General features: G+C 33.8%; 1 protein-coding gene across 1 annotated transcript; it reads right to left on the bottom strand.

The window, feature by feature from the left end:
• Positions 1 to 708: 708 nt before the first annotated feature.
• LOC107897137 (PLASMODESMATA CALLOSE-BINDING PROTEIN 3) lies at positions 709 to 3,662 on the bottom strand. Its single transcript, XM_016822483.2, has 3 exons — positions 3,196 to 3,662; positions 3,079 to 3,112; positions 709 to 1,299 (listed from the first exon to the last, which is right to left on the bottom strand). The coding sequence occupies exons 1-3, from the start codon at positions 3,506 to 3,508 to the stop codon at positions 1,044 to 1,046; spliced, it is 603 nt and encodes a 200-aa protein (XP_016677972.1). The 5' UTR covers positions 3,509 to 3,662; the 3' UTR covers positions 709 to 1,043.
• Positions 3,663 to 13,130: the final 9,468 nt, after the last annotated feature.

Here is a 13,130-nt window from a genome sequence, read left to right as displayed (position 1 = left end):
CCACCTACGTTTATGAGGCTATGCGTACATAAAATGTTCCACTTAACTAAAAAGTACAAACACGAATATGAAGTCAGACAATTTCATATTCCTTTTGATTTCTATAATTCTTATGCTAACCTGTTGTGGATTCTTGACAAGATCCCATGCACTAAAAATACCTTCCTTATCAGTCATCCAAAGCACCCTTCTCAAAAGTTCCTTATAGAACAACTTAGATGCACCAATTAAGGGACAAAAACGCTAATGTTTAATGTTTACTTTTAGTTCCCCCTCATGGCCTGCCATGAGTTACGTAGGGTGCTCCTATCTCAGGTGTGGGAAGCCTTAACTGGTTCAGAATGAATGTATATATGTAAAACTTATGGAACTATGGCGATGACCATCAGTCCTTTCGCTGAGTTGCGTAGTTTTACATGGTAAGATTTGTTTGAAATCATCTTTGTTATTTAGGATATATTCATATTTTACACATAATCTTTCTACCATTATTAGCATAAATGGGTTAGGCAGATTTCAAAATGTTGGTTCTGGCATCATTAGCAGCTCATACTAATGGTATATTGCTAAATTACTGGTTACCATAATCTAAGAAACAAAAATAGTTTCAATTTTCTACATTTCAGTTTGCGGCATTTAATTCTCAAATTTGCATGTTTAGAACTAAAAGAACTTCATATTCCAGGATAGCCAATAAAAAGAGGTCTGTCAAAAGAAAATCCACAGACGAATAGCTGTTTGTTTACACTTCTCATGTATATACTCCAGGAAGCATTCAACAATAACAATTAAAATATTGAATTGAATTTGTGCGAGGTAACAGGGTTGGACATCTAATAGAGATCTTCCTAGTGCTAGCTCTACCTAATTATGCTAGAGGAGAGATCCTTCCATCAATCAACCCAAACCCCAATAATGTCTTTGATAAGTACACAGACCTAAATGATCAAAATTATTGTTGTTGTTCTTCCGTAGAGCTAGAAAGAAGGCTCTAACTTCTAACAAAAACGCCTCTTCCCCGTCATTGGGTCATGCCTCTAGGTTTAAAAGATCCATACCGAGTGCAAAATAAAGGATAGAACAACTAAGAGCATGAGGGACATTGAGCTTGTATTGACTATAGAATCAAATGAAGCTCTAGATTCATCTGTTGTGGGAAATGGAGGAGTCAGTCCAGGGTTATTTAGTCCGTTACTACCACCAGCTCCACCTAGTGGTGCAGTCGTCGTAGTTGTTGGTGCAGTTGGATTGTTTGTCACTGTTGTTGGTGTTGTTGGGGTAGGTAGCCCTCCGGCCGTGCTGGAAATTTCATAACTCAAGCTGTTAAATCACATGAATAGCACTATAGCAGAGACAAGAACCACAACTAATGATATAATCCAGTTAACCAAGATGGAAAATATTAACCCAACTTGGTTGGCATTTTTCAAAAATCCATAAAGATTGGAAGATCAATGAAGTTTTGGTAAACTACGAAAGAAAACTAGTTCAACCAAAAATGAAGATGGATTGATAAGGATGCTCGGGAACTGTTCTAGTCAAAGTTCTCATAAGAAAGGACTGTGCTTGTAGTGAACTATTAGTTTTGGCTAGTCTAAACTAAGATAAAGTAATGGTCCTACGAAAGGACCATGCTTGTGGACAAAAGAATGGTAAATGTTTCCGTTTTACTTTTACTGACCATAAATAAATCCTTCTAACAGAGTAATAGAGCTTATCCTTCCATATTTCCCAGAAATAAATGAAAAAACCCGTGCTTGTCAAATGAAGCAAATGCCGGAAACATTGATACGTAGTATCCCAATGGACAATTCCTATATTGCTCCAATGGATACATATTCAGAGACGGGTAAGGGATTCGACTCCCCAACACCCTTCAAGTACAAAGAAAAACTTTGAAAAATAAATAAATGCCGGAATTAAGTTTTATATTTTTATGAGAGCTAAAATGTAATTTTATAATTCTAATAGCTTATATCTTCATAATTTTTAAAGGACTAAATCAAAATTTTATTATCTTTGGGGGAACAAAGTGTAATTTCACTTTTTACTAAATTAAAATCTTGTAAAAGTTAAAAAGGCCAAAGTTACATTTTACATTTTTAGGGGGGCCAGGGCCCCCGATCCAACACTCACAACCATATTCAAATAACATAGGAAAATCCACCTTATTTAAATTTGATTATCATAATATTTAACATATGTTTCTTCAATTTTCATCAACTTCTTTGTAAAGCTATTCCATTTCAAGCCACTAGTGGAGATGATGCACATGCAAAAGTTATGGTACAAGATGGCCAATGGGACAGACAGTATGGCATTTGGATTCTTGAGGTATCATTGACCACATTCCAATTTGCTTTAAAGCTGCCCCATCCACAGCCTTAACGTCAAACGAGGATTGTCCAAGAAAAAGGTTTATGAATTATAGCTATCCAAACTATGAGCAATGCACATGTAAGTGCTAGTACATGTACTCATGGATAGCTAAGATTTATTACACTCTAACACTTCCATGGGAATTTATAATATTAATTTACATGCATGTATATGCACTATTAGCCTAAAATATGCATTGACGCTTTACCGATTGAGGCAAAATCTAAAAAGTGAGTTTTAGACCAACAAAGAGAGTATCTTGACCGTTGGATGTCCTTGACTCCTTGGATAAGTAGCATCCAACGGTCAAAAAGAAAGAGTTGGTCCCATAAAACATGACAGAGGGAAAAAAACAGTACAGGGAAAGTGAGGAACCCAAGGCATTGAGACTTGAAATAAGTAAGCAATGGATATTACCATAGAAATAATGCAAGTAAACAGTAAAACTGACATGCACAAAATGACGATTGTCGTGAGGGGCAAAAATTGGACGGTTAGATATCAAAATGTCATGCATAGAGATACGTGGCATACATCTATCAATTTGCAGCAGCATCATCACAAAAAAGCTGACTGAACTAGAAAATCACAGGCATCGCTTGTTCAAATGCAGAGATAATTTAACTCGTATTATTACTATTTCTACTGGTGACTGTATATTGAAAATAAAAATGGAGGAAAAAGAGTAAAGATACATACCTTGGAGAAGATGGGTACATACAAGATCCATAACCTACAAAAAAGAAGAAGAAAATAAGCAAAACCCAGTTTTGAAAAACGAAGAAAATGAAGAAAAAAGGGAGTTGGAGAACAAACTGGGATCAGTTTTGGCAACAGTGGCAGTGCCAGCAAAGTCACAGGAACCAGGAGCCATTGCTCTACGTTGATAGTAACTATTGAAAGCATAAGAAGCATGAGCTTGGATGGTGTTGGGAAGGAAACAAAGCCCATCTGACTGTAAAGGGGTGCAGTCAGCTCCAGAGGCGCATGCATAGTCGAGTGCGGTTTGAAGAGCTTGGTTGCTTGCATCACTCCTGGCCACGCACCAGCTTGCTCCATCAGCAACTGAAAAGGTGGTTAAGAGTAAGGAGAGGAAGAACAATGGAAGCTTTAAGGCTGGTAGTGCCATTGGAGAAGAGTTAATTAAGATGGTAAAGCAAGAGAGAGAGAGAGAGAGAGAGAGAAATGAAAAGTGAAGAGTAGGGAAAAAAGAGAGGGAGTGGGGAAGAGCTGCTCCTTTTCTTTTCTGCTTTATTTTTTTTGTTTTTTTTTTGGTCTGCTTTTATATAAATATATATGGTATAGTGGGGATTTTGCTTTAAATTTGCACGGATAATATAAATATATACTAAAAATATATCAAAATATTGTGTTGTATAGAAGATATAAAATTTATGAATATTAATATTATTTAAAATATTTACAAATATAAATTGATTCTATAGGATTATGACTTTTTTTTTCTTTTAGTTTGAGATTATGACATTTTTTTCCTTTTCTTCTGTTGAATAGGAATATCACATTTAAAGATTCATAGAAAATGGAAATGAAATATTTCATGTTTTGGATCTTAGATTTGATTAATGGATTTAACAAATGGTGATGAATTCATTTTATTTTTTTATAGAAACCTCAACTTAATTAAATAAGAAAGGTAAGTAATACATAATTAAAAAGTAGAACACGATTTAACTTAAATCGAAAGGTTTATTCCATACACTTATTCTTATATCATTTAGATTCAATAGTTACATTCATATGAATATTTGAAAACAGAATATCTAAAATGCAAGTCAAGGTTATATTCCAAATTGAATAATTTGGTTTCGAGAAGTCTACCACCTTTCTTAAGTTATGAGGTGTTTTATTAGCACTTTTATGAATGCATTGGAAGGACAAAGAGTTGGACTGAGTTTTCAACCGCAGAGAATCTTGAATCAATAAGCCAAATTTATAATTATCAACCATTTGGAAGTTGAAAGCTTTAATAATATGAGAACAATCAGATTCTGATATAATAATATCCACATTAAATGACTTTAGTCAAGATAAAGCTTCTCTAACCAATATTATCTCAGTAATTTGGGGATTAAAGCAATCGAAAGAATGTCTTGAACAACCTCAAATAAATAATCCATCAGCACCCTTCATCACTACAGCCCAACCTCCTGCATCTTCATGATCAAACATTGCCGCATCAACATTACATTTCAACCGCCTTATAGGCGGCATGGCTAGTGCAGTTCACTAGCGTTTCTATTCCTTTGTGCTGGCTAAACTTTATTGAAAGCTTGCTTTGAAGAGCTCCAGTCCTGTAAGAACAACATTAGCAAAGTAAAAACTATGCGAGGCTAATACTTCTCATAGTAGATTTCAATGAAACCAAATGGACCAGAGAATAGTCCAATTTCTCTCCATTTGTTTTATGTCCTGACTACACAAGCAATGATGGATGAAAGTCTCTAACAATTAGAAATATTCATAGTTCAGTTAAAATTGAATTAATCAACCGAACCGATTTAATTCAGTTAATCGGTCCGTGGCCAAATTGTTCGATTAGAGGTCGGTTAATAATTTTTTAAAATTTAGATTATCGATTAATTCGGTTTGAAATCGGATAATTAACTGAATTAACCAATTAACCAAAATATATAATATATAATATATATAATTGTTAACTTATTGTTTGGTTCTGAACTTTCAAGATTTATATAATGTTTCTAATGTCTTATTTGTTTTTTTTACCTCAATTTAAAGTTTTTTGAACTATTAAAAAAAATGAATATTAGTAATGTATTTTTTATATGTTTTATACTTATTTTAATCAAAAGACAAAAAAACAAAAAACAAATATAAATTTCAATTAATTTGATTAACCGATTGAATTAATCGAAATATTTTGGTTCGGTTAATGTATTTGAAAAAAATTTCGATTCGATTAATGATTAAAAATTTTTATATTCCAAATAATCCGATTAATGTTTTAACACTCTCACTAACAGCCTTTGCACATCATCAATCCTTGCCAAATACTACACTTCTTTTGCTTTACAATAATGGAAAAAGACAAGTTCCGAAGTCTTCCACTTCTCTACATCAATCACAAGTAGAGGTCAAACTTACACCCTTTTCCAATAATCGATCTTTACAAGGAATGAATCGTCTCAAGCACCCCCATGGAAAGTATTTTTCTTCCGATGGCATTGAGTTGTTCCATAGTTGTTTCCAAGGGCCTTCCAATCTGAGGTTATCTTGTCCCTTACGCATCAACCATGCTAACAAATAACCCACTTGACAAAATATAGCCGGTTTGTACTGGAATGCCAACACAAGTTGTCCTACGACTTACTACTGGGGAATCAAAAACTTTAAAATCTTCTACTATCATAAGGTGCCAGCAATCCTTCAATCAAACTCCTATCCCATGATTGGCCATCCGTTAAAAATAGCTTTTTTAACTTTATTTCTTCTAATCCTACCAAAGGTACAAAGTCAGTGAAAAAAATATTATCATACTTGTTAGAATTACAATCCTAAGGAAGAAAGAATTGCAGAGAAGAAACGAGAAAAATTTTGTAACAAAATTGTCTGCTAAGGTTTTTATTATTTTTTTCTCATACAAATTAAACAATGTAGCAAGGGTATTTATAACAAGAGAAATTCATAAATATGGAAAGAAAAAATAAAGATATTTATACTAATAAATGCAAAATATATGATACAAATAAAAACTAAATCTTCTAGAAATTAAATATATTTTGTTTAACTTGTCTTGCAAGTAAACTTCACTTGCAAGCAATCTTTCTAAAATTTGTTCATAATTTTTTAGTCCACCAAAGTTAAAGTGTTCGCCAAATTTGCATGAACAATCATCTCACAACACTCCTCATTGGCCTTCATGCTGCGAACACCAATTTTATCCCTCAACTCTTCAAACCTCAACTTTCCAAGCGGTTTGGTCAGGATGTCTGCAAATTGATCCTCAATATTGTAGTGGACCAGGGTCACTTCTTTGCTCTGTTCGACTTCTCTCACAAAGTAATACTAGATTTTAAAATGCTTTATCTTTCCATGAAAAACTGGGTTCTTCGCAATTGTTATGGCAGACTGGTTGTAGCAAAAAAATTGAGTTGCTTCAACCTACACATGATTCAAATCAAACAAAATTTTTCTCAACCAAATTGTTTGATTAATTGCTACTACTGCTACAGCTACATAGTCAACCTCAGCTGTGGATTGAGCAACTGCTGATTGCTTCTTCGAACTCCCAGAGAATACTCCAGATCCAAACAAAAAGAAATATCTGGTGGTACTTCGCATATCATCCACTGATCCAGCCCAGTCACTGTCAGTGTATCCAATAAGTTTTAGGGAGTTCGCCATTGCGAACCGAACACCAAAATCAATTGTTCCTTCGATGTATCTCAACACCCTCTTCGTCACTTTGAAGTGAGAAGTATCACAATAGTGCATAAATCTTGACAACAAGCCAACTACGAACATAATGTCAAGTCATGTTGTTGTTAAGTACAACAAACAACCTACAAGGCTTCAATAGTTCTTCTCATCAACTTTCTGAAAGTTTTCACTACTATAGAGTTTTTCTCCAAGTGCAATAGGCATTTTGATTGGTTTACACTTCGTCATGCAGAACCTCTTCAAAATCTTCAATGTAAAGCCTTATTGACTTATGAAAATTCCTTCTTGAACTTGTTGAACTTCCAACCCAAGAAAATATCTCATTTCCCCAAGATTTGACATTTCGAACATGTTCTCCATTTGTTGTTTAAACTCTTTTACTACGACTTCGCTACTTCCAATCACAAGTAAATCATCTACATATAGTGAAAAAATTAGCGAAGTGAGTTCGCTAGTTTTTTTTCATATAAAGGGTAGGCTCGCTAGGACTCTTTTTAAATCCCAAGCTCATGAAGTGCTCATCTATCCTAACGTACTCGTAAAGCCTGTTTCAAACCGTATAGAGATTTCTTAAGCCTATATACCTTCTTCTTTTTTCCTTTAACTACGAACCTAAGAGGTTGCTCCATATAGATTTCTTCCTGCAAATAGCCATTCAGAAAGACTGATTTAACATCCAGCTGCTGAATTTTCGAACCCATCTGTGGTGCTAAGGCCAATAATAATCTGATCATGTCCAACCTTGCTACTGGTGCAATCAATGCCATATTGACTAAAACCTTTCACAACCAACCTTGCCTTCAGCTTGTTTAGCAAACTATCAGCATATAATTTGGTTTTGAACACCCACTTGACACCAATAACCTTTTTGTGCGATTTGATAACTAATCCTCTTTATTGAAAAATTTTGCATCATCATCATCAACACAAAAATCCTTTCTAGAGGGAGGATTATAATCATAAAAAATAACATGTATAGACTTTTCTACTACTAAAGTTCTTTTGTTAAAGACTCGATAAGCTTTAGAATTTAAAGAATAACCAAGAAAAAATCATTCATCACTTTTTGCATCAAATTAACCAAGATTATCTTTCCCACTGTTTAAAATAAAACATTTGCATCCAAAGGGATGAAAATAGCTAATGTTAAGCTTTTTATTTTTGAAAAGTTCATATGAAGTTTTCTTTAAAATAGGCGTAATCATCACTATATTAACCATATAGCAAGCGGTGTTTGTGGCTTTCGCCCAAAAATGTTTGGTAAATTATTTTCATAATGCATTGTTCTAGCCATTTCCTCTAAAGTTCTATTTTTCTCTCAAAAACTCCATTTTGTTGAGAAGTTCTAGGTGCAGAAAAATTATGGCTAATTCCATTTGAGTTGCAAACATTTTCAAAACCAAGATTTTGAAATTAAGTTCCATGGTCACTTCTAATACTAGTGATAGAGTAACCTTTTCCATTTTGGTTTATTTTTGAAAATGTGATGAATTTTTCTAAAGCTTCATCTTTAGTACTTAAAAAAGATCCCAAGTAAATCTAGAATAATCATCAACAAGCACAAAAGCATATTGGTTTCCATCCAAGCGATGTCCTAATTGGACCAAACAAGCCTATGTGAATTAGCTGAAGAACTCTACTAGTTGATACATCATTAATAGGTTTAAAAGAAACTCTTTTATGTTTACCCTTAATATATGCATAACAAACATTATTCGCATCAAAGGAAATTTTAGGTAATCCTCTTACTAAGTCATTTTTAACTAATTTATGCAATATGCTCATGCTAGCATGTCTTTATTTTCTATGCCATAACAAAGGGCTATTCTTATTTTTAGCAATAAGACATAAGCTAGAGTTATGCATATCATCTAAATGCACCATATATATATATTTTCTATTCTATGTCCTACAAGCATAATCTTATTAGAAGCAATGTCAATAACTTTACAACCTTTAGACTCAAATATGACATTGAAACCTTTATCACATAATTGACTAATATTTAGAAGATTATGCTTAAGACAGTTGACATACAAGACATTTCCAATAATGATAGAAGAGTTTTTACCAATAGAGTCTATTCGTTCAATTTGTTTTGTAGAGTTGTCACCAAATGTAACTTCTCTTCCACTTTTTGGCTTTAAATTGATAAAGTGACTCTTGTCACCAATTATGTGTCTTGAGCATCGACTATTGAGGTACCATAAGTTTTTATTTGAATAACCCACCTATCTCAAAGCAATGCTCCTTTTTTCCTACAAACATAAAATTAAGATTTGACTTTTTGTACCCAAATTCTTTTGGGTCCATAAGCATTAATTCTTATGATTTTAGTCCCTTTGGGTATCTATTTTGAAATTAAGCTCCTATCTTAAGAAGTTATGAGTCATTTAGGGACCCATACACTTTAAATGATTTTTTGTAAAAATTTTGAGGACCTCTATGTTTATAGAAATTAAAGTTATTTTTAACAAAATTTTGTTTTGAATTTTCTCCTTTTTCTAAAGCTTTGTTGGAGTGAGCTTTTTCACTCTTAAGCAACTCAAGTTACTTTTGATGATCCTTTTGAGCTTTTGAAAGTAAATTATGCAAGTCTAAATTTTTCTTTTCAAAGTTATTAATAATTTCTTGCATTTTATTTACTTTTTCTTGTGTTTTGACATCATGAATTCAAATTCCAAATTCAATTCATCATAGTCATCTTACAACTCATCAAAAGAATAATCATTTAAAGTAGATAGGTTAGAAGTTACATTAATATCATCGATGGCCATAAGGCAAAGATTGGCTACTTCTTGATCTTCATTGTTCGATGGATCTTTATGACTCCAAGTAGTAACATGAGCCTTAAGCTTTTGTTTGCTTGACCTTCTTTTCTTCCATTGAGGACACTTAAACTTGATGTTTCCCGACTTCTTGCATTCGTAGCATATGATAAGGTCCTTCTCTTTAGTAGATTCATTCTTGAGTCTTTCCTTCTTTTGGAATTGTCTTCCTTTGTTGGACTTCATGAACCTCTTGAATTTTTTTGCAAACATTTCCATCTCATCATCATCATCATTATTGCTAGAGTCTTCATCCTTCTCTCAAGTTGTTGATTTGAATGCAACTCCCATTTTCTTCGAAACTTCTTTGATTTCCTTTGCATTGTAGTTGATATTCATTTCATATGTCAATAAGGAACCAATTAGGTCATCAAGGAAAAGTGATTTGAGATCCTTTGACTCTTCTATTGTCGTTACTTTAGGTTTCCAAGATGTTTGGAGACTATTCAACATCTTCTTTACCATCACCTTGTTGGGATATGTCTTTTCATGAGCTTTGAGACCATTGATAATATGTGCGAAGCGATCGAACATCTCATTGATTCTTTCTTCCGGTTTTACCTTAAACAATTCATAATCAAGGGTGAAAAGACTTATCTTGGACTTTTTAACTCTACTTGTCCCTTCATAGGTGATTTCAAGTTTGTCCTATATTTCTTTTACATTGTCATACAAGGAAACTCTATTGTACTTATTCGAATCAAGAGCACAAAATAGAGTGTGCATAGCTTTCACATTTAATTGCACATTCTTAATATCATTTTCATCTCATTCACTCTCTTCTTTTAGAGCAATAACACTTTCAATCCTCTTTATTAGAATAGATGGCCGATTAGCAACTATCCTCCAAACTTCATAGTCATTTGCTTGGATGAATAGCTTTATTCTCTTTCTCTAATATGTGCAGTTGGTGCCATTGAATAGTGGAGGCATCATGGTGGAATGCCCTTCATAGTTGTAGCTTCTATCTTGAATACCTTGATGATCTTCTCTCTTGAGGGTAAAACTATCTCTAGAGTTCTAGCTCTGATAGCTTGATGAAGCAAATCAAAAATGCCAAGAGGGGACATGAATTTACCTTTAAAAAATTTAGTGAAATTAAATGCAAGAATGAAACAAAGAACACAAAGAATTTAGAGTGGTTTGACCCCAATTGCCTACTCCACTACCTTAACTTTCCACCACTAAGAATTTTTCCAAATTCACTAATTTGTTCAACCTTTGAGGATAAGGTTTAACCTATCAACTTCTTAAGATTTCTACCCCAAATCTTAAGTTTCAAACCCTCTCAAAGAGATACAAATGAGCAAATAAAGAAACAATCCTTATAAGATAAAATTATTTGCAAATTAAAGCACAAATACAATGAGATACACTTCGGTAAAAGAATAGAGATAAAGCTCACAAGTGTATGTAAAAAGAATATGAAAATTTAAGCTCAAGGTTGTTTGATTGGTGATTTTTGCTTGAAAGTGCTTTCTTATATGTTGTAAGACTTCGAAAGATGATATTTATACCCCCTAATAGATTTCCAGTTGTTAAGGTTGTTGGTGAAGTTAATATGTCTGTTGGGGATGTAAAACCAAAGCAATTATTTCACATGCAACTACGAGTATCGATACCTCTAAAAAGGATATCGATATTTTTTGTCATAAATACTAATTAAGTGACCGTTGGAATGAAATAATCGATACTTAAAAAATATTTTATCGATACTTCCTGAGACAGGTATCAATACCGGATCAATATTTCATAGGGTTTATGAGAAACATAATACTATTTTTGTATCCTTTTTAAGAAATGTGCCGATCTGGATAAGGTTGTTGGGGATGGGTGTATGTGATGACGATCTGGATGATGAATATCGGGACTTGGGATCCGTGGTTTTTCAGATTCGGTGCTCCTAGATGGTGGAACTGGATTACGGTGCGATCGGGTCTCCCTTTGTCGCCATTAAGACCTGTGCAGTTGTGAGTGTTCCGAGACTATGTAACAACCCTATTATATGAAGGGCATCTTGTTCGCCACGTACCAACTTGTGTACTCGTATGTAGGCATGAACCTTGTCTCACAGATATACAAGGGGGCACCTCTCATGATAGGCATTTTATAGAATGATGTATGGAGCACGTTTGGTTGCTCAATATTTTTCGTCCTTGCCCTTTTTTTCTATTTCGTGAGAGTGGAATGCCCGTGATATGTCGCATGCAACTGAACTATCTCAATAGCTGATTCATTGTATGCCACTCGACCATGTTAAAATTAATCAATGGGATGTTTGTCACGAACAATATTTGTTGCTCGTAAACCCATGATGGTATGAAGGTTGCAATATTTTTCTCGGAATACGACATCCATAGAAACTACACAATATAGACAAATTATCTAGATATGTTTTTTTTGCAAAGTTAAAATAAAAAAATATTTATAGTACTTAAATATTGTAATTTAAAAAAAATCAAAAGCGTATTTTACATTTTCCCCAGAATGAGCCTTTATCATCTTGTAGTATACAGGTATCGTGTATGATCTTTCAATTCTAGGTATTGTAGGCCATCTGAAAAACATATTCAAATTTTTAAGCATATTTGGCATGAAAAAAGTACAATACTATTGAAACAAAAGGTAAAATCCAATTTTATTCACCTATTTACAATTGGCCACACCAGCGGTTGATGGCTCGCTAATGCCAGAAATGGCATCCAATATAACACCCATGACTACAGAAAAAGGTAGCAACTGCCCATGTCTTTTGTATTTGGCTTTGTCGCTCAACAAAGCTTGCAGTATAAGCATGCCAAAACTGCAGAGCCTGATTGTAAGTTTCGACATGGTTCAAATCTTCTAGTAAAGGGAGGTACATGATAGATTTTCTGATTGGCTTCCGGTATTAGTACCACACCTATCAGTTGTAGAAGATACACTCTAGTAGTATAAATAATGTTCATATGTGTTGGACGGCTTAATAGCTTTTCGAAATTATTCCTTAACCAGGTAAATTTAATATCGATTAATCTTTCTTCGCCATCATCGGGGGCACTAGTCTAAGTAATTCTTCGCAAGTGGCCTAAGGATCGATCACTTTACCTGGCTTGATCACTACTAGTCCATCAGTAGATAGCCCCAACTAGACCGATATGTCTTACAATGTTATAGTGCATTCCCTATAGAGAAGGTGGAATGTGTTGGTCTCTAGACACCATCATTCCACTAGTACTGATACTAAATCAACTCTTAGGTCCGAAATCTGAATGAATGTGGCTATGCCAAACTTGGCGGCATTCAAATATGGCAAAACCCTCTGATCGAGAAAATATCCCGGATCATGGAGTCGAGGCCTTACTACTCGATAATCTTCCTGTAGAAATAGTAAATTGCTTTAGTTTTAAGAATATTATTTTCATTTCATTTTTATTAATTTAATAGCTTTAATGAATATTTAAAATTAAAAAAATAGAAAATATAGGGCTATACGGACTCGAACTGTAGACTTTTTCGATAAAA

This window comes from Gossypium hirsutum, chromosome A10, assembly GCF_007990345.1.
Source record: "Gossypium hirsutum isolate 1008001.06 chromosome A10, Gossypium_hirsutum_v2.1, whole genome shotgun sequence".
Classification (NCBI taxonomy): Eukaryota; Viridiplantae; Streptophyta; class Magnoliopsida; order Malvales; family Malvaceae; genus Gossypium; species Gossypium hirsutum.
Note: the sequence above shows the minus strand (reverse complement) of the source record. Positions and strands in the feature narration are given on the sequence as shown.

Bases quoted from the DNA above. Each gene is read 5' to 3' on its own strand.
- LOC107897137 (XM_016822483.2), bottom strand. From the start codon at position 3,508: ATGGCACTACCAGCCTTAAAGCTTCCATTGTTCTTCCTCTCCTTACTC. The intron at 3,113-3,195 runs GTTTGTTCTCCA...TCTTTTTTGTAG, and splicing joins TGTTGCCAAAACTGATCCCA to GTTATGGATCTTGTATGTAC. The intron at 1,300-3,078 runs GTATGTATCTTT...TGAAATTTCCAG, and splicing joins ATGTACCCATCTTCTCCAAG to CACGGCCGGAGGGCTACCTA.